The 21,623-nt window shown below is 44.1% G+C and overlaps 1 protein-coding gene across 1 annotated transcript in view; it reads left to right on the top strand.

Moving 5' to 3' along the window:
* Positions 1–21,623, top strand: part of SLC41A2 (solute carrier family 41 member 2) — a 173,091-nt gene that overhangs the window by 19,508 nt on the left and 131,960 nt on the right. Inside the window, exon 2 of the mRNA XM_063447218.1 lies at positions 20,190–20,758. Coding sequence (XP_063303288.1) covers positions 20,240–20,758 — 519 coding nt within the window. The 5' untranslated portion in view covers positions 20,190–20,239. The remainder of the gene's footprint in view (positions 1–20,189; positions 20,759–21,623) is intronic.

The following is a 21,623-nucleotide window of genomic DNA, read 5'->3' as shown; positions in this document are numbered from 1 at the left end:
TCTCTTTGAGATCATCTAATAAAAATAGAAGAGTTTTGCTAATTAGTTAGAAATGCCTCTAGTGGCTGGCTGAGAGACAGCCTTTATAGGTATTTAAATGCATGTCATAATGTCAATGTTTTCCCATGCTGGGTTAAAACGAATGGACATGACACCCAAAGATAAAGTGCTCTGGGTGAGTGCCTTTATTAACACAAAAAAAATCCCATTAATAGTGAATATTTTTTTTACTTTCAGATAAGAATAGAATATAAAAGTGTTTACTTTTTTTTTACAACTCCAAACACTTTCGGATCAGGGAAGATAATCTTGAACTTGGTATCTATCCTCTATTGTTGTGATTGTGGGGCGAAAAAAGTTCCACAAACGGGCAGCATGATATGAAACATTGACATTTCTCTCTGAAAGTGTTACATTCCTCACACAGTGCAGTGAACAGTGTTTACCAGATAGCTATATATTTACAGGTTTATAGGAAGAAATGCATTTGATTTCAATGTCAGTCATATTTCATAATTGACCGTCTCTTTTTATATTCCATATTCTGTTTGGAGTTGATCTCTTGTTCAATCTCTTGTTTCTTGTCCTTCAGTCTGTAAGCATTCTCAGAATACCTGTTTTCCCAGTCAGTCCGCTTTAAGGGCATTCGTCTTAAAAATGCTTATCGGGATTTGGTACCTGTGTATTTTGTTGGATCATAAGGAGCCTTATATTTAAAAAAACAAAAAAGAAGATAATTAGCCAGGAAAAAGTATATTCTATATAACATTGAAAGGAACGCTATAGGGAGAGGAACACAAACATGTGTGCCTGCATTGGCGTACATACCGCGGTCGCAGCTGCTCCAGGGGGCCCGGCCGCCCTGCGACCAGGTATGTACGCCAGTATGCCAGCCTCTTCTCCTGGGGGGCCCACTTCAGGGCCCCCCGAGGCTGTCAGTGCTGTCAGTTGGCGCGCGCGCGAGGGAGCATTCTCACTGCACTGATGCCGGAATATGACGTCATTCCGGTTCCACCATCAGTAAGCGGCGCACGAGGGAGCTGGGCAGAGAGCACTCAGGGGAGAATGCTCCCTCGCGCGCCCAAAGTGACCGGCCACCCAGCAGCACCTCTGGACCCCAAAGGTAGGGAGACTGGGGGATGCAATTTAAAAAAAAAGTGTGTTAGTGTGTGTGTGTGTATGTCTGTTACGGAGTGTTAGTTGTGTGTGTCTGCTAGTGTGTCAGTGAGTGTTAGTTTGTGTGTGTCTGTTATTGAGTGTGTGTCTGCTAGTGTGGGTCAGTGTGAGTGTGTAACTGTGTGTGTCTGCTACTGAGCGTGTTAGTTTGTGTGTGTGTTAGTGTGTGTCTGTTAGTGAGTTTGGTGTCAGTGAGAGTGTAGGTTTTGTAAGTGAGTGTGTATGTATGTCTGTCAGTGAGTGTGTGTCTGTCAGTAAATGTGTGTGTCTGTTAGCTAGTGTATATGCGTCTGTTCGTGAGAGTGTGTGTGGTCAAACCCCTTCAGCACTTAACTTTCTCCAGTGCCAGGCTCTCTTGGCTCTGGGGATCTCTCCGCCCCGATGCGCCTCTCGGGTCATTCATACCGCTCATAGGAAAGCATTACTCATTGCTTTCCTATGGACGTCCAGCGTCTTCTCACTGTGAGAATCGCGGAAGCGCCTCTAACGGCTGTCAGTGAGACCGCTACTAGAGGCTGGATTAACCCTCAGTGAAATATAGCAATTTCTCTGAAATTGCTATTTTTTTTAGCGTCAGGGTTAAAACTAGAGGGCCCTGGCACCCAGACCACTTCATTGAGCTGAAGTGATCTGAGTGCCTATAGTGGTCCTTTAAGTGTATGTATCTGCATGCGTGGCGTACATACCGTGGTTGCAGGAGGCACAGCCGTGCGACCCATGCGACCAGGTGCCCGCCGCCATGTGTTGCGACCCCGGCCCGCGCAGAGTGAGCGTGGGGGGGGGCCCACGGATCAATTTTCCCACCGGGGCCCCATGGATCGTGTGTACGCCACTGTGTGCCTGGCTCTATAGTGTTAAAAGCCCTGTCTAGCCCCCATGGCTATAGGAAGCAATTGGATTGGCTGAGATTGATCTCAGCCAAGGAGGCGGGCCAAGGGCAGAGCCAAACGCCACCCTGGCCAATCGGCATCTCATCATAGTGATGCATTGAATCAAGGTATCTCTATGAGGAAAGTTGAGTATCTCCATGCAGAGGGTGGAGACACTGAATCTCCGTACTGTGCAGCATCACCTCAGGAAGCACCTTTTGCAGCCATCAGAGGACAGGACACTGGAGGTATCCCCTAGGCCTAGACTGTAAAGTAAACACTGGCTTTTTTCTAAAAACACGTTTATTGCAAAATGCCTGCAGTGACTGACTATAGTCACCAGAACAACTACAATAAGCTGTAGTTGTTCTGGTTACTATAATGTTCCTTTAATTTATATCGAGTTGCGTGCCTTCCATAATCTGTTCGATGAGCAGAAAAATGCCGAACTTTGTATAGAAAATCAAAGGGATTGGTGGAAGAGTTCTTTGTTAATGGATATAAATGTCTGATGAAATTATAGTTATTTTGACCTCTTATCTTTGGTACGTGGAACATTGCATTTACATATTGTATCAAGAGAGTGAAAGGACTGTCCCATTGATTTCCCATAATTACATGCTGGATGTGCAAATTCAAAACTTAATGTTACTTTTTTTCCAAGTGCGATGACTTGTTCACCAATATGCTTTGAGTAGATGATCAATATGATAACTAGTGCGTTGATTTTCCTCTAAAGTATATTTCCAGAGCACTCCTTTAGCAGGATTCATTTGTATGCAGGTACATCTACAGAAATCCCGCTGATATGTTGAAAGCATTGAGTAAGTATTGCTATACATATTTATTGGAGACATTGGCAGTACAATGTGAAGATTAAATTTATGTTAAATAAACCTTGGCATCTACATTTCTGACTTCTCAGTGTTCTATTTGGGGTCTTCGTCATTCTGCATAAGAGATGGGTGACCTTCCTCAAAGCTTGTTTGTTTATACAAAATCTAATTAAAAAAAAGATCAATAGATTCATTTAATCTTTCCAATATTACAGATTGTTTCTGGACCTTGATCTTGTAACTTTTATAAATTAAAAGTGAGTAACAAGCTCAGGAATTGACATTGTGTCCAGTGACATAAATTTGCCTGCATGGCTCCCTTGTCTTCGTTGTACAACAATATTTTAGGGCACCATTCCAACCATTTTTTCAGTACATTGGGTATGTGTCCATTGTGATCTTGTTTTTGACCCAAATATCAGAAATCGGTTTGTGTGTTTTGCCAAAATCTGATGTTACAACTATATACTTGCTTGTTGTCGTGGCGACTGTCTGGGTCTGGTTGAAGTGGTGGAACTCCGTTGCAGGGAATAGCACACCCTTACTAACACGTTCCTTAGGAGTAACCTGGAGGTAGAAACAGGGTCCTGATAGGTCTGTGGTGGCACGGGCGCTTTATTGAAGAATAGAGTACATGACAATGGGCAAGATGAAGGCGAAGTCAGGATAACCATAAGTGATAGCTGGCAATGAAGTAGCAGAGTCAGGAACAAGCCAAAGTCAGTATACCAAGAGAGACAATCATTGGGAAGGAAGAGGTACATTAAATAATAGGACGACAGGAACAGAGCACGCAGCAGCAGAATCACAGTAAGCTGAAAACAACCAGGCAACTGCTGGGGATGCGCACATGGTTTTTATTGGCCAATAGGGTCACATGACCCATTCCTACCAGAGGAGGAGTGCAGGTGATGTCCATAAATCAGACCCATCTTGGATGCTTCACTGTCCCTTCTGCTCCACAAGCACATCGACCGATTCTCTGTGATCTTCAGGCACTTCCCTGGCCAATCCTGCATGTCAGTCGCCATTTTGAATCAATCTTACTTCCCAATCAGAGGATCAGCCATGTGGTCCTGATCCTACTTTCTGGACGCAGTGGGCGCCCATGGACAGGTAAATTACCTGTCGTTTGTGACAGCTGTTTCTCTCCAGTTGTGGATTATTGCCAAAACATTGCAGGCAACACAGTATGATTTGCAATGGTGAAACCGCTGTCTGAAAATTGTTCAGTAGAACTTAATAAAACCTGGTGTGTCTGCTTTTCAAAGACACATGCTTTCATGTAGATTTTATTTCTCCTTCAATTGTAGGCTACTAAACTTCCTCAGATGAACTAAGCAACCAAAAAGCAGTGAAAGGAAATGTTTCAAAATTGTATTGTCACTTACACTGGAAGTTCTAACAATTCAGTAAAACTGATATGTAGGGTCTTTCTGTAATCTAAAAATTTAGCTTATTATATTATAGATGGCAAAAACTAGATAAAAAAAAACAACAACATTGTATTATTTATAAAGACCACATGAATTCAGGAAATATAAATCTTCCTTATTGTAATTAATTTTATAACGTGTATAAATTATGATGAATTGTAGAATAATATAGTGCTGTATAAATGGCAATAAATATTAACAGGGCTATTCACTAGTGGGAATTCAGTAGATTTAAAATTTAAGACCAAAGTAGACAAATTAGAAGCATAACGGGCATAATTATTTTTTCCAGTTCAGCATTTTGAGCCTAAATTTGAAATTCACTTTGAATTCCCAACAATTCTCACTTTTGAGAATTACTCTGCAAGTGATTTCTATAAATACTATTTTTGAACTTTAGCTTTTTTGCAGCTTACCAGCTGTTACATCTGCTTGTTTGTAGAGGATAAATATATTGCCAAGTTGTTCCAGACTTTGCCCTCAGTCAATATTTTAATTTTATAGAAATGGAAAGCATGCGTCATTGACTCTGTGTGTTGCATGCATTGTGCTGTATGAAGTGCTTAATACAAAGAAGTTATTTATTAATCTAATAGTGTAGTAAATTTTACAACTGCACACATATATATATCTACACATATAAACTATTTAGCATGTTGTTTTCAGACTTTCAGAATTAAAGGAACAATCTTCCTTTTGGTTTGCGCTGCAGAATGAGGGAGGTTTATCTGGTTGGCCGCTGAGAGCATCAGTCTATCAGAGAGGAAGGATGTTGGGAGGTAGACTTTTGGGGTGCCTGTGCGCCACATTTTGAGTTAAACCATTGAACACTGGTTAACCCTGAAGGTCAAACAGCACCTGGTACTCCTGTCCTTTTAACAATTTAAAGGATCTTAAAGAAACACTATAGGGTCACAAACATGAATTCCTGACCCTATAGTGTTAAAACCACCATCTAGCCCTGCTCACCCCCCTAAATATAGCTAAATCTTACTTTTATGGCAGTCTGCTGTTGCTGGCTCTTCCCCTGATCACTACATCATCAGTAGTGATATTCTGAGCCAATCACAATGCTTTCCCATAGGGAAGATTTGGATTGGCTGAGCTTGTCAAGGAGTCAGAGCCAGCAGAAGCCAAATACAGCCCTGGTCAATCAATGCATATCTATGAGGAAAGTTTAGTGTCTGCATGCAGAGGGTGGAGACACTGAATGTGTGCAGCACTGCCCCAGGAAGCATCTCTAGTAGCCATCCATGGAGTGGCCACTGGAGGTATCCATAGGCTGTAATGTAAACACTGCATTTTCTCTGAAAAGATAGTTTTTTACTGCGAAAATCCAGAAGGGAATGATTCTACTTACCAGAACAAATACAATAGGCTGTAGTTGTTCTGGTGACTAGCTATACAATAAGCTATAGTGTCCCTTTAAGTTGTAATGGCAATAGAGTGTTCCTTTCAAACATTTGTTAGCTATCAAAAGCTCTCTCCATCCATCGGGCTCGGCCTAAGTGAATATTTTTCCCCAGCTCTCCTTTCCCAGGAGTTGTATAGACACCATGTCATCACCTTTGAGTCCCTGGCGCAGAAGCTTCCCACGCATCTAATTCTACATGAGGAGGCAGTACGACAGGGTTGCCTACACCTCCAACAATTCGTGCCTTTATAGAAAAGTTTTTTGAGACGAGCACCACACATTTTTTTGTGAGTAGCCTGTGACGCACATTCAAAATTTGCTTACTCCGCTATTGTTTAGAGGCGGATCTATCCAATTTCTCTGGAATAATTAGCTACAAGCCTCTCTACTATGAGTGTATACACAATCTACTGCATTTTTTGACCCCCCACCTTGCAGTCCTTTGTTGCCATTCCAATAAGGTCATGACTTGCCTGGAGTTTATTTATTTTTTATTTTTATCCCTTTGCCTTATTTTGAATCATACATACAAGCCACCCTTGTTTCAGCAATTTCTCCAACCCAATTTTTGTATAGGATACTGCAATGATTCCTTATCTCACTTGTTAATTTGGGAAACCACAATCTGGGATAAACTCTCACCTCTGAGATGCTGCTGGTCTGAACAGTACCAAGATGCCTTACATTTTCCTTTGGGATTGTATAAGATCAGGTAGCTTGGCCTAACTCGATTTTTAATGCACAGTTTCTTTGGGATAACTTTTTATAACCTATTATGCACTGTACAATGACCCATCCACACTGTGATCACCAATTCCCCCCAATTCGAGGGATTCCCAATGGTCCCCACCAAGTTATTGTCCGTTGTTGCATTGTTTCAAGAAACTTGCACATTGTGCCAATTATACAGCAATCAAACAATACCAACTATGTTTTCCAGGGGCAAACTATTCCTTAAATGCAGGTTGGAGGAGTGGACTTTCTCCATTGATTCTAGAGATGTGTTTTGGTGTTCAGCAACATCTCCCAAGTACAACAGTGCCCCCAATGTACAGGTTTTATGTGTTTTTGCAAACGTACAGGGATCAAATGTAGGACTTTCCCCTTTTCCATGTTTGCACATTGAAATTTGCGAGATTGGTTTTCTGGTCTTATGTTACATTTGAGACCGTATAGCAGCCCAGGAATGAAAATTAACCCCATCATGGCATACCATTTGTAAAAGTATCACTCCCTCCCAGTATACCCCCTCCCTACCAGTATTCCCCAATCCCTACCAGTATTCCCCCCTCACACTATCAACCCTCTCCCTCCCAGTATCCCCTTTCACAGTATTAACCCCTCCCTTTCAGTATATCCCTCTCCCTTCCACTTTCACCCACTCCCTCCCAGTATCCCTCCTCCCAGCATTCCCCCTCCCTCCCTGTATTCCCCCTCCCTCCCTGTATTCCCCTCCCTCACACTATCACCCCCCTCACTCTCAGTATTCCCCTCCCTCACACTATCACCCCCCTCCCTCACAGTATTTCCCCACTTACAGTATTACTGTCCTCCCTCCCAATATTACCCCCCTCTAGCACAGTATCCCACCTCCTCCTTCACAGTATCCCACCCCCTACCTCACAGTATTTCCCCCCTGCCTCACAGTATTACTTCCTGCCTTACAGTATTACCTCCCTCACAGTATCCTCCCTCCCTCACAGTATCCTCCCTCCCTCACAGTATCACCCCCTCCCTCCCAGTATTACCCCCTCCCTCACACTATCACCCCCTTCCCTCATAGTATCCCCCTCCTATACACCATGACCCTGCTCCCTCACAGTATATCCCCCTCCCTCACAGGATCACCCTCACACACACAAACTGTCACCACCTCACACACACAGTATCATCCCCCTCACACACAGTCACCCTCCTTTATACACACTGTCACCCCCTACAATATAGTGTCACCATACTCTCACACTGTCAGCCTCCCCTCACACTGTCACCCCCTCCACACTTTCAGCCCTTTCACGCATCCACGCTAACATTAACCACTCCTAATCCTGTTAATCTAAGCCCCTCCAAACTCACCTGCCCTCGATCTGCCACACTCACCCTGTCACATTAACCCCTCTTAATCCTGTCACACTCCCTTCTCCAACCATGCCACATTCACCCTTCACCCCAAAACTGGGATACTCACCCCACCCCAACTATGCCACTTACCCTGTCACATTAATCTCTCCAATCCTGTCACACTCGTCCCTCCTACTATGCCACTATTGCCCTGATACACTAACCTCCACTCGCCCTGTCACACTCCCTCATCAAACCATGTCAAACTCGCCCTCCCTCATTCTCTCTCACAACTCCCCACCCTGTCCCATTTGCCTCCTTCATCCTGTCACACTCTCCCTTCCACTGGTACCCTTTACTCTGTCACAGTCACCAGCTTAAGACATAAATCATACACACTTTATTATTTGGTAAATGATTTTTTAAAAGCTTTGTTGCTAAAACAAAAATTACATTTTTTGTTTTCGAGAACCCCTTCACACCGGTACTTATGTATACACGACTGCCCGGCTATGCAACCATTCCCAACAATTGTGTAAAAAACAATTGGCATACTAGCACATGAAATTTATTTATTGCAAATTAATTTTGTTTGCAAATTATGCTACAACTACAGCCAGAGAGCTCACAATGCAGGGGCACAGAAAGCCGTGACACTGCAAGCTTCTGAAGAATGAATGCAGAGACTGATCTCTGTATCCAGTGCTGCAAGCCCGCCTTTCATTATAGCGAATGCTCCTTACGCACACACAGAATACAACCCTATTATTTTATACTTTGGGTGTTTGTGGTGCCTCATGCTTGAATTCTGCCTAAGGCCTCATAAAGTCGAGAGCCGCCTCTGTATGGCAGTATAACACTTCATAGGTTGCTTAGCTATGCCGTCAGAGTATAGGAATACCCCTGTATGTACCTTTGCCAGGTATATGTGGATGTTGAATAGGCAAATTTTAGACGCAGCTGTGAAGATTTATGCTGTGTCCATATTCCTTTTTGCAATAGTTTAGCTGGTTTGTTATTCAAACTGTCACCACAAACACATACCATTTTTAAAGAATACACCCTGGGGTATTTCATTTTTTACACTTGTAAAATATTTATAAACTTTTTTTTTTTTTACCGTTAACTAGCAATAAGCAGCACTTAACAGTAAATTTCCCAATTTCCCATTACTTTTACCCACCCCAGCTAGCAAAATATATCATTTTAAAATATTTAAATTAATTTAATGAAATAAATGAAACCCCTAAAGGTTAAAAAATAAATAAAAGTTAACCCATATGGGTTATAAAAAATCAGAACATAGTATAATACAGTGATCTGTATTTTGATCACTGTAGTTAGTGATCAAATGGCAGTGAAGGGTTTAATTTAAATAAACATAGGTGAAAGTGGGGTGGGATTTAACTTTTGCAAAAAAGTTTTTCTTTTTTTTTTTTTGCAGGGAGAAGATCAGCACTGATCCGTCTCCCTACACTGAACGCGGAAGCGCAGGGAGGTGGGCCAGGAGTCCCTACAGCACATGTGCTCACTCTGACAGGCTGTCAGGGCGATCACAGCTGCAGGGCCAGTGCGATCCGGTGCTCCCGGTCTGCCTCGGAAACCGAGACAGACCGGAGGAACATTAACCCGCTATCGCCGCGATATGGGGTTAACTTTAGAAAATTATGGAAATTTTCCATCATGCGTCCTTAACGCAAGGACAAGCATGACAGAAAATTTCCGTCTAGCGGCGGGAAGGGGATAATTGATGCTTGACTGAATTAATTACTGGCTGTCGCTCAATCTCTTCATAGCTATAGCAGTACTAGGTACATGACTATTGGTTATTTGTTTTTTTTCTCTTCGCTCTATGCAAGAGATCGGCCTATTTATGTTCATGATAGAAGAAATTTCTGTACAGGGTACTTATTTGCCTTCTCCAATAAAAAATATTTCGGATAACAATACACGCAAATTTATTTACTAAATTGAAAAGTGAATTCCAAATTTAAGTCCAGAGTAGGCGAAGTGAAAGCATAGCTGACTGAGATAATTTTTTTCAGTTTGCTTGATTTGGACCTTACATTTTTAAATCACTTTGAATTCCCACTTTAGTAAATACACTTAACAGTGTTTTAACATTCTGTTTCAGCAAGTGATATTTTAGATGTATGTTTTCTCTCACTATTTTTTTTTTTTTGCCAATTACAGCTCAAATGAGAAAAATCTTACAGAATGGTCATTATTCTTTTTTTTTGCACAAGAAGTTCAGTTTCTCGTGGGTTTTTTGTTTTGTGTTTTTTCCCCTCTGTTTTGGCTGGTTAGGTTGCACTAATCCCAGCTGTAATATTTAGTTTTAAGAGCAGTAAATATAATGGCTGCAGTGCTTTCATTTGAGCATAATGGGAGTTGTAATGGACCACTAAAGACACCCACCCCACTTGAGCTCAATTAAGTGGTTTAGTTGCAGTGGCCTTGTAGTTTTAACATAGCCCGCATCCGCCCCTTTCTTACGCAAGATGCTACCAAGGAGCTTGTCCATGCTCTAGTAATTTCCCGCATGGATTACTGTAACCCTCTCCTGATTGGTCTCCCCAAAAGCCGTATTGCCCCGCTACAGTCTGTAATGAATGCTGCAGCTAGACTGATTTTCCTCTCTAGTCGGTCCTCTCACACCTCGCCCCTCTGCCAGTCCTTACATTGGCTCCCTGTATCCTAAAGGAGTCAATTCAAAGTGCTAACCCATACATTTAAAGCACTGAACAATTCCAGCCCCTCTTCTATCTCTTCACTGATCCATAGGTATGCCCCTCCTCGTACCCTCCCCTCTGCCCGTGACCACCTCCTAACCGCTGCTCACACCCGTACGGCCAACTCGCGCTTGCAGGACCTCTCGCGGGCGGCTCCTCTCCTATGGAATAACCTGCCTACCGCCATCAGACTCTCCCCTAGTCTTCAATCATTTAGGAAGGGCCTTAAAACCCATCTCTTCAGGAAAGCTTATGGCCTCCCAGAGTTATCTCTACCTTACATACCTGTCTCTTGCTCTCTCCTATGGGACAGTGCTTTGCTCTCTCCTCCAGCTCTGCTCCACTCCTACTTGATATTTCATGTCCTAATGTTTCTAATACCCCACCTCCTATAGTCTTTAAGCTCGTTTGAGCAGGGTCCTCTTCAACCTATTGTTCCTGTAAGTTTTCTTGTAATTGTCCTATTTATTGTTACATCCCCCCCCTCTAAAAATATTGTAAAGCGCTACGGAATCTGTTGGCGCTATATAAATGGCAATAATAATAATAATAATAATAATAATAATAATAATAATAATAACAACCCTGCAACGTAAAACATTGCTGTTCTATAGAAACTACAATGTTCCCACAGCAGAGTTCATACACTTCTAGTGGCTGTCTTCCTGACATCTACTAGAGGCACATTGATATTGAGAACTGAGTCAAGTTCGGTTATCAATCAAATGCTGCTCATAGAGCAGCATTTGATTGATGCAGCTTGGCGTTTTGCTGCATATGCACATTAGCCTCCCAATATTTCCCTATTGGGAAGCATTAAATTGGCTCTTGATGATTTTGGCCAAGGAGGCAGAGTGGCAGGATGGAGACCCGTGAGGGCTGAAACGTAAGTAAAACTCACTATTCAAACCTTCACAGGTTCAGGGACTGACACCTAAATAGGTACATTAAAACGATAGCCTTGGAGATGCATGTTCCTTTAAGAGGAGTTTAGGGCGTTGTGTAAATGTTGCAGCTGTTTTTTCTAAGAAATTCTCAAGAACCCTATTTAAACTCTATAAGCACATTCCAGGGGACATTAGTGAGCCTATTTGACAACTATACTCGCATACATAGTAGCATTAGTGAGTGCAAATTACAGACACACACATTACCAGCACATAATTAGCCAGAACCCAGTTAGCATTAAAGGGTCACTTCCGGGTGGAAGCAATCTCTGATATAATTTGTATGCATACAAAATACAATAATGTGTTACATGAAGCTTAATACTCATTACAGCCTGCAGTAGTAGTCTTGATCCCAAGAGTATGTGCCGTCTCCTGGCAGTAGGTTCAAATATGTTGAGAGCAAAAAACAGTCCGCAAGAGAATACTGAAAACGGGCAGCAGCTAAAATAGCCTGCCCTTCGATGAGTCCCCGCTCAGATCTCAGGCTGGTTTTAGCTCATATATGTTGCAATGGTTTGCTCTCTTACCTGGGTACCTGCCAGGCACCTGGCTTCTGCAGAGCTGACAATCGCTCCAGTTATTCATTGGCTGAGAGCATCAGCTGGGTGCCTTCAGCTAAGTAATGACCCTCTGTGTAAGGAATATGCACAAAGTTCACATCAGCCAGCCCGGAACTCTTGTAATGTATTATATAATATATATATAATCCTGTAGCAAGTGTTTTGGTGCAAATCCTGTAGCAAGTGTACATATGATCTATAAAGATTCTGCAGAGTCTTGCACCACTTTTTTTTTTTTTTTTTTTTTAAATTCTTTATTTTTCGTTCCGACAGTCAAGCATTGTTACAATAGTGCAGACATAGGCATGTAAATAACCGTGCAAGTTTTTGTTTGCATGTAGTACAGAATGCAGAGTAGTATTGTTAGTACAGGCATCATTCACATACTGTGCACTTTGTGTGCGTGGCCGCCAGAGTTTTTCTTTTGTGTTGGCAAGCAATATATAACTATTTACAGTGGTAGTGTTGTTGAGGAGTGTGCTGTGTCAGGAACTCTCAGGTTGGCTTTGATGAGTATGTTGTGCTGTTGTGGCCCAAGCGTATGCGTGGTGTATTCTGCGCTTGCCTGGTTAGGTCAGGCATTGTGCCCTTCCTGCCTGCTCTGTCCATGCCACCCTCTGAGTGTTGTCATTCCGCTATGTGCGTAATCAGGCAGAGTAAGATAGTGTTTGAGCCTTTCTCTCCTCCTTTTTGTTTACAGGTCTGGTGTGCTTGCAATATATAAAAAGATACAAGAAAAGGTTAGATATGTAGAGACAAGTAGAAGTAGTAAGGTATTGAAGTACGGAGATGAAGTGATCTCCTGGGGGCCGTGAACCCGGTGCCGCCCGCTTCCGTGGGCTGCGTTCCGTGTTCCGGCTTTAACCGGTTACCCGTTCTGCGGTGGAGCCGCTTCCACCCGTCCGGGTTACGGTATGATGGCGACCGTTGGGTGATTCCCAGTTGCCGCCACTGAAGTGTACCGCGCGGATGCCCCCCCACGCCCCGAGTCATGATTCTATGTGTCGTATTGCTCCCATGGATCCCACACCTTGTGGAATGTGGTCAATGTGTTCCGCACTTGGGCTGTAAGTTTATCCATCAGATAATTGTCACGTAGTTTTGTCTTGACCAGAGATATCTGCGGGAGGTCCGGGCATGACCAGTGGTATGCTATGGCCCTGCGGGCCGCTAGGTAAATCATGTTGAGGAGTTTTTGTTTGTGTCTAGGGAGGCCCTCTGTGGGTCTAGACAAAAGGCACACCCATGGGTCTAGTGTCATCCGTTTTTGTAAGATTTGGGAGCTGAGGTCTATTATACTGCACCAATATGTCGCAACCATTGGGCATTCCCACCACATGTGTATGTATGTGCCTTTCCCCCCGCACAAGTGCCAGCAATCATCTGTAGGGATCAATCTCATGTGTTTTTGTTTCATGTACCATGTGTCATGTACCAGCGGAATAGTGTTTTATAAGATTGTTCTTGGAGTGTTACGCATATGGTGGTTTTGGTGCATGCTTCCCAAATATCCTGCCACTCTGTTCCCTCCAGGACCTCCCCCAGGTCGGCTTCCCACTGGTCAGCGTATTGTTGTGCGTTGGTTGTGTTGAGGTGGTTGTACATTAATGTAATTAGCTTGGATTGGGTAGTCTCTGTGTAGCATAGTCTCTCAAAAAAGGTAAGTGGTGTCAGGGCTGCCTTCTTTACGTCAGGTCTCTGTGCAAAGTCTCGGATTTGCAGGTACCTGAAATAGTCTCTAGTGTGTAGTGTGGATTTGGTGTTCAGGTGTGCGTATGTGACTATTTCTTGATTTATGAATAGGTGGACGTATCTTTGGAGCCCTGTGGCCTCTATCCCCTTGTAGTCCCGGGCACTCATTCTCGGTGGGAACGCCCTGTTCCGAAAGACCGGTGTCATGGGGGACAGGGGGGGGCTTAATGAGTATTTCGTTTTAGTTTGGTCCCATATCCTTTTGGAATTTAGTATGGCCGGATTTGTGGTTCTCAACATGGCCCTTTGTGTTTTCGGTGCCCATATGAAGAATTGTGGGAGGTCCTGTCCCGTCATGAGAGACTCCATGTCGACCCAGCGCCTTGTATCAGGGGGTGTGTGCCATTGTATAATCTAAGCTAGCTGTGCCGCTAAGTAATAGTTATATACATTAGGTAGTCCCAGTCCCTCCCTGGGCTTTGGTCTGTACATGAGGGTGCGTGCCATTCTCGGGCGTTTGTTGTGCCAAACGAATGAGTCGATTGCACGCTGTATGCCCGTCAGGTCCCCCCGGGAAATTTGCACCGGGAGTGCCTGAAAGAGGAACAGGAGCCTCGGCATCACATTCATTTTTATTGTGTTGACGCGTCCCAGCCAGGATATGGGCCTATGTGTCCACTGCTCCATTTCCGTAATCAGGGTCCGGAGCAGTGGTTTGTAATTGCGGGCATAGAGCGACGATGTGTTCGCTGTTAGGCGGACCCCCAGATACAGGAATTCCTCTGTGTTTATTTTGAAGTGATATTGGTTGCGTATGTGCGCTATGTCTTGGGGCTGTATGTGGAAGGGCATTGCTACTGACTTAGAGTAGTTGATTTTATAGCCTGCGATGTTCCCAAATTTTTCTAGTAATTGTGTCAGGTGGTGCAGGGAGTCCAGTGGGTCTCGGAGTGTTAGCATGACATCGTCGGCGTATGCCGATACGGTGAATGGTGCACCGCCTATCTCTATTCCCTGAATTTGTGGGTGTTGCCTGATAGCCTGTAAGAGTGGCTCTAGGGTTAGGGCGAAGAGCAGAGGGGACAATGGACATCCCTGTCTGGTGCCATTGCTTAGGGTGAACGGCTTTTTGTGCGCCCCTGTTATAAGTGTTTGTGCCCTTAGGTCGGTATAGAGTGCTTGTATGGCTGTCACAAATGTTTCCGGGAACCCCTGGAATCGGAGTAGCTCAAAGAGGTAAGGCCACAGCACCCTGTCGAACGCCTTCTCCGCATCTAAAGAGAGTGCTAGAGAAGGCGCTTTGGACTCCGCCATGTACCACAGGATGTCCACCCCCCGTCTGGTATTCTCGTTGGCGTCCGGGCATGAAGCCCACCTGGTCCGGGTGGATCAGGCGCGGGAGTAGGGAGGTGAGTCTGGATGCTAGTATTTTAGCAAAAATCTTGAGGTCTGTATTGATGAGTGATATTGGCCTGTAGCTAGAGGCTAGTGTGTCATCCTTATCTGGTTTTGGCAGTAGTACTACATTTGCTGTCGCCATGTCCCCGTCGGGCACCCCGCCTTGCATGAAGTGATTACTAAGGGCTGTAAGGGGAGGGGCCAGTATCTCCTTGAATTGTTTGTAGTAATTAACATCGTATCCGTCTGGGCCTGGGGCCTTGTTTCCCTTAAGAGATGCTATGGCTGATTCTACCTCGATTTGGGTGATCGGTTCGCTTAGGAAACCTGCTTCTGCCTCGCTCACTTTGTGTATTGTAAGTTCTGAAAGAAATTGCTGTATGTCCGCTACATAGGCGGCGCTATTGGCTTGAAGGCTGGGGGAGTGATTGTAGAGGCCGGAGAAGTAGGAGGTGAATACCTCATTAATAGCTTCAGGGGTCTCCACTAGCGTGTTGGCGACCGTGCGTATTTTCGTGATGGGTTTGCCCTGTGGCCTTGGGCAGAGCACCCTGGCTAAAAGTGTGTCTGTTTTATTCGCTTTCTCGTAGAAGAGTCTTTTGGACCATTGTATGGAGCGTGATACCGCCTCCAGGGATATGTCCCTTATAGAGTGCCTGAGGGCGTTTAGTTCTCTAAGTTTGGATACGTAGGGCTGACTGTAGTTCGAGTAGCCTTTTTGTTTTAGCACGCTTTTTGTGTTGCAATTTTAAGTGCCCTCGCAGGACTGCCTTGTGTGCTGCCCAAACCGTGGTGAGGTTGGTGTCGGGTGTTGTGTTTAGCTCAAAATATTCTGTGATAGCCTTTCGGGTTGTTTCTAGTGTTTCGTCGTCTCTGAGAAGACTAGTATTTAGTTTCCACGACCAGTTGGACTGGTATCGTAGGTTGCTTAGGGTGAGCGTTAAGTCAGCGTGATCTGACCATGTGATGCTACTGATGTCTGTGTGTAGGGCCTTATCCATCCCCGCCCCGTTAAGGAAGATGTTATCTATTCTAGAATATGTGTTGTGCGGTGCGGAGTAAAACGTGTAGTCAGATGTGGTCGGGTGCTGTAGTCGCCAGACATCCAGCAAGCCTGTGTGTGCCAGAAATGTGTATAGCATCTTGTCTTGTCCCCCTCTGCCCTGAGATCTCACAGTGCCAGGTTTTGAGCTTCTGTCTGATGCTGGGCTTGGCACGGCGTTGAAGTCGCCCCCCACCAGTAAGACCCCCCCCCCTGGCCCCAGCCACTAGCACCTCTAGGCCCTCCCAGAATTGCTGGTCCGGCTCGTTAGGTGCGTAGACATTGATTATATGTATTTTGGTGGTATAGAGGGTGCCTCCTATATATATATAAATCTCCCCTCCGGGTCAGTTTGGGTGATAGTTATTTGTAGCGGGCAGTTTTTATGGATGAGGATCGCCAACCCCGTTCGCTTACGTAGGGAGCGTGCCTCATGTACTGTCGATTAGGTCCTGTCAGTCAGTCTGGTGGGTGCCGACCTGGGGAGGTGCGTCTCCTGTATCAGTGCTATATCTATTTTCTTGGTCTTTAAGTCCCTCGCTAGTAATCTCCGTTTGTTTGGGGAATTTAGGCCTTTGACGTTAAACGATAGTACCTTAAGAGCCATGGGGAGGTGTTGGCGGTGTTGCTGGTGTTACCGGTGCTCTGGGTATCTGGGGATTGTTGTGCGCACAGTGTGTGGGGTCTGGTGCGGGGTTTACCCTCGGTGACGCGGGCGGCATCCAGGCGGCGTGACGGAGTTGGAGATCAGTACTTGTCATTAAAGAGCGTAAGAAATAGAGAACATGAGTAACAAGTAACAAGTTCAATGTACATACAAATAAACATGTAAAATAAACATAAGGTAATAATCTGGTCTTAACCTGTGCCAGATTAGGGTGGGGGTGCTCACCCCTCCCGAGTGATGTGAGAAAGTGCACCTCTCGGGGTTGGTGATCTCCCAGCGCCCTTCCACTGTGATGTAATACACAACCAGCTGCTGCAGAACTTACAGTCTGGTTTGTCCCAGTTAAAGAGAGGTGGTCTTGCCTTTGTCCCTCCCTGGGTAACTTAGTGTTTGCTCCCTTCCCTCCCGCTGTTAACTATTTTTGCCCTCCCTATCTTCTGCGTGGGAGCCTTCCCCTCCATTTAGGCTTAGTGGCTACGTGCCGACCCCCTCCTACTAACCCCACTCCCTCCTCCCCTCTCCCACCATTCTGTCACATGTGCTAACCCTTGTTCATGCCCTTTGATGGGCGCATTATCTGTGTTATGCTTTTTTTTTTTGTATCCCCCAGGGTTTGTTTTGTTACTTGATGGGACCATCTTCTTGTCCCCAGTACTAAGGCGGCATATTATGTCGTCTTACCCCCCTCCTCTCCTCACTAGGGCAGTTTGCGAACCCCCCAAAGAATAAATTGCCTGGCGCAGTGCCCCCCTCAAAACGACTTAGCTGTCCCGTGCATCTATCGTGCCGCCAGAGTCACTGTGGGTGCCCCTTTGGGGCTGAGCAGGTCGGCGTGGTGCCTTAGTCCTCCTGGGCAGCCGTTGCTGCGACTGTGTACCAGTCTCTTGGGAGAGGTGTTAGGATTCGTCGAGCGGGTCCTGGTAAGGCGAAATCCCTCGGGGGTGTGATAGCCAGGTCATGGAGGAATTTTCGTGGGTCCCCTCCAGGTGAGCATGTGAGTGTTTTTCCCACTTTGAAAGCCACAATTTTAAACGGGTGGCCCCATGTGAAGCGGATTTCGTGTTGTCGCAGAAGATCCGTCAGCGGTCTCCATTCCCTCCGTCTTTGGAGTGTGCTTGGTGCTAGATCTTGATAGAGAGAGAGATGGGCTTGCCTTTGTGTGTTAACTCGTGATTTCTGTTGTACCTCAGAATAGCCTCCTTGGTGGTATAGTGATGAAAGCAGATTATGATATCTCTTGAGGTGTCTGTGTCCGCCCGCCGGGCGCGCAGAGCCCTGTGCGCCCGGTCCATTGCCCACTGGGCTTTTGGGATGTCTGGGAGTAGGCCGCTAAAGTATGCCTCCATTAGTGCTGTGAGAGGGCCTTCATTAGGTGTTTCAGGCCTTGCACCACTTTTTTAGGTGATATTAATGTTCTACAAAAGAGCTCGCAACTAACTATAAAATAAGGCATTTTTTATTTTTTTTCATAAGTGAGATTTATACTTTGATTTTTGTATAAGTTACTTCGTCTGTTACTTTCAGATATGCAAAAGGATACTATAGTACCAGCAATACAAAGCTGTATTCCTGGCACTAAATCCTTTATGATCCCATCGCTCATGTCCTTCGGCGCTGGGTCGTGACTCTGCCTCCTCCGAAATGTTATGTCCTTCCCAAAGGAAAGCATTACATCAATGCTTCCCTATGGGGAAATAGCTGACGCTTAATGTCCTAGCACAGAGCATGAGGACATCCATCGTCCCTTACCGGAGCAAAAGTCCGGTAACATTCCGAAAGCACCTCTGATAGACAGCCACTAGAGGCCGTCTTAGTGCTGCAATGTAAACATTCTCTAAAACTGCAATGTTTTACATTGCAGCACTAGGTGCAATAAGGACACTGTACCCAGACTACTTTAATGAGCTAAAATGATCTGGGTGCCTAAAGTGTCCCTTTAATGACACTGTGACATGTCCTATCGTTTAATACCATTATTGTTGACATTTTATGACTGTGATTTGTCCTGCAGTTGCATTGATCTCACTATATTGTGAGATACATTTACCTAAATAAGAAATAAATTACAAAACAAAGACTCACATGTTCATGGTTTATAGGTCATATCAAAATGTATCCGACTATGTACTAAAATTCCTCACCACCCAATATTATACAGAAAGTTTCAGCCTTGCTTCTTCTTTCTCTCATACCGTATATACTCGAGTATAAGCCGACCCGAATATAAGCCGAGGCCCCTAATTTTACCCCAAAAAACTGGGAAAACTTATTGACTCGAGTATAAGACTAGGGTGGGAAATGCAGGAGCTACTGGTAAATTTCTAAATAAAATTAGATCTTAAAAAAATTACATTAGTTGAATATTTATTTACAGTGTGTGTATATAATGAATGCAGTGTGTGTGTATGAATGCAGTGTGTGTGTGTGTGAGCGCAGTGTATGAATGCAGTGTGTGTGTATGAATGCAGTGTGTGTGTATGAATGCAGTGTGTGTGTATGAATGCAGTGTGTGTGTTTATGAGTGCAGTGTGTGTGTTTATGAGTGCAGTGTGTGTGTGTGTATGAGTGCAGTGTGTGTGTGTGTGTGTGATGCAGAGCCTTGGTGGGGGGTGGGCCTTTTTATTATTATTTATTAATATTAATTTGTTTGTTTTATTATTAATATTTTTTTATTTTTTTATTATTATTATTTTTTTATTGTAAAATTTTATTTTATGTATATTTTTTTTCATCCCCCCTCCCTGCTGGTTAGCTGGCCAGGGAGGGGGGCTCTCACTCCCTGGTGGTCCAGTGTGTGCACTGTGTAGGAGGGGGCTGGCAGGAAGCTCTTACTTACCTCTCCTGCAGCTCCTGTCAGCTCCCTTCTCCTCCGCGCCGGTCCGGTCAGCTCCCCTGTCAGCTCCCAGTGTAAGTCTCGTGAGAGCCGCACTATGAACCCGCGGCTCGCGCGAGACTTACACTGGGAGCTGACAGAGGTGCTGACCGGACCGGCGTGGAGGAGAAGGGAGCTGACAGGAGCTGCAGGAGAGGTAAGTAAGTAGGTAAGTAAACGCTCTGCAGCCCCCAGTCTGTATTATGGCAAAGTAAATTGCCATAATACAGACAGTGACTCGAGTATAAGACGAGTTGGGTTTTTTCAGCACAAAAAAATGTGCTGAAAAACTCGTCTTATACTCGAGTATATACGGTAAATAACATCCACTTAGAAAAAAAAGAAAAATGCTAATTCTTTTAACATGACTAGCGAAATGTTTCCCATTTACTTGAGTAGTAATACATTTTTTGTTATTTATTTTTGGACTTTGTATTTATGTGCCACATTCTAATGTTTATCTGTTTTTGTTGTTATACTTTAGCGACTCTGTCAACTCCATTAGACTCTTTCTAAGACCGCTGCTACCCCACAATGACTGGCACCTATGGAGAAACGCACAGAGTATCTACACTCGAAGGTCCCATTAACTGGACTATTACCTTGAAAGCCATTCAGACTGACAAGTTCCTATCTCTGCTATTGAGTATGGTTCCTATAGTGTGCCACAAAAACCAGGAGGAGAGACTGAAGAAGGTCAATTGCCTGTCACCCACGGGGAATGGTTTTAACCTTCGAGCAGACCAGCACTTGGAATACCATCACTTTTCGGAACCAGTATATCACGGAAATGGCCCGCATTGTACAAACATTTGCAGCACAAATTATGACTATAATAGTTATGATTACTGTGACGGGAGGGATTCTTCTGAAACCGATTCCATGCTGCAGGACGGCAGGCCACCTGGCGATGGAGATAACGATGCCCTTTTGGAAGGGAGCAAAAAGCCGCCAAAAGAATCAAGTATTTTCATGGCCCTGCAGATTCTTGTGCCATTTTTGCTAGCTGGGTTTGGAACAGTGTCGGCTGGTATGGTTTTAGACATTGTACAGGTGAGTGGTCATTTGCTATGTCTATAGAGGTAGATGTTTAGGCCAATTACCAACTGTCTGAATAACAGAGGTTTACTTATTTTCCATAAATTCAACTTGAAAGGGACATCCTATTTTTTAATTTTCATTAAAGGGACACTATAGTCACCCAGACCACTTCAGGGTTAACCCTAGATGGAACTGGCACCCAGACCACTTCATTAAGCTGAAGTTGTCTGGGTGCCTATAGTGGTCCTTTAAGTGTCTAATAAACCCACTGTCTTGTACAAAACATATGTGTGAATAGCTAGAAGTTTGCTGAACTAGCAAGGATGTCCAGTGTATGCTTAAAGCATGGCACTAGACCACAATGGACAATGTTGATAACTCATTGATGATGCATTATCAATATTTTCTTTTCTTCTTCTTCTTTTTTTTTTTTTTCTAATAAATTAACATCAGTAAGCCACCAGTACATTTCAGGATACAAGGCTGCATGGTACCTAGCCATCATGAGGTTTCTTTAATTGATAAGCCTAGTGTTTTGCTTGTGGTTTTATATTGGTCAAAAATAAAAGTTTCTATCTTCTTGGGAATTAAGATAGAACAACATATAAGACATACAAATATTGCTCATTTTAAAACCTCTATTTTATCTTTAAGTATACCTGTGCCCAAAAACACAGGTAGATAGATTATTATTTTTTTGCAAATTAAAAAGTATCATCATGCGATTTGGAAAACAAACCTTTGGTGATCACATGTTTTTCAGTAGTTTATTTACTACCTCCTAGAGAGCTGTCAAACATTAAATTTTGTACAAGAGTACATTGAATAAATTCAGTGAAACGCTTAAATATGTGAATAAAACTTAATGGTACACCTA

Source organism: Pelobates fuscus, chromosome 3, assembly GCF_036172605.1.
Source record: "Pelobates fuscus isolate aPelFus1 chromosome 3, aPelFus1.pri, whole genome shotgun sequence".
In the NCBI taxonomy this organism is placed as follows: Eukaryota; Metazoa; Chordata; class Amphibia; order Anura; family Pelobatidae; genus Pelobates; species Pelobates fuscus.
Note: the sequence above shows the minus strand (reverse complement) of the source record. Positions and strands in the feature narration are given on the sequence as shown.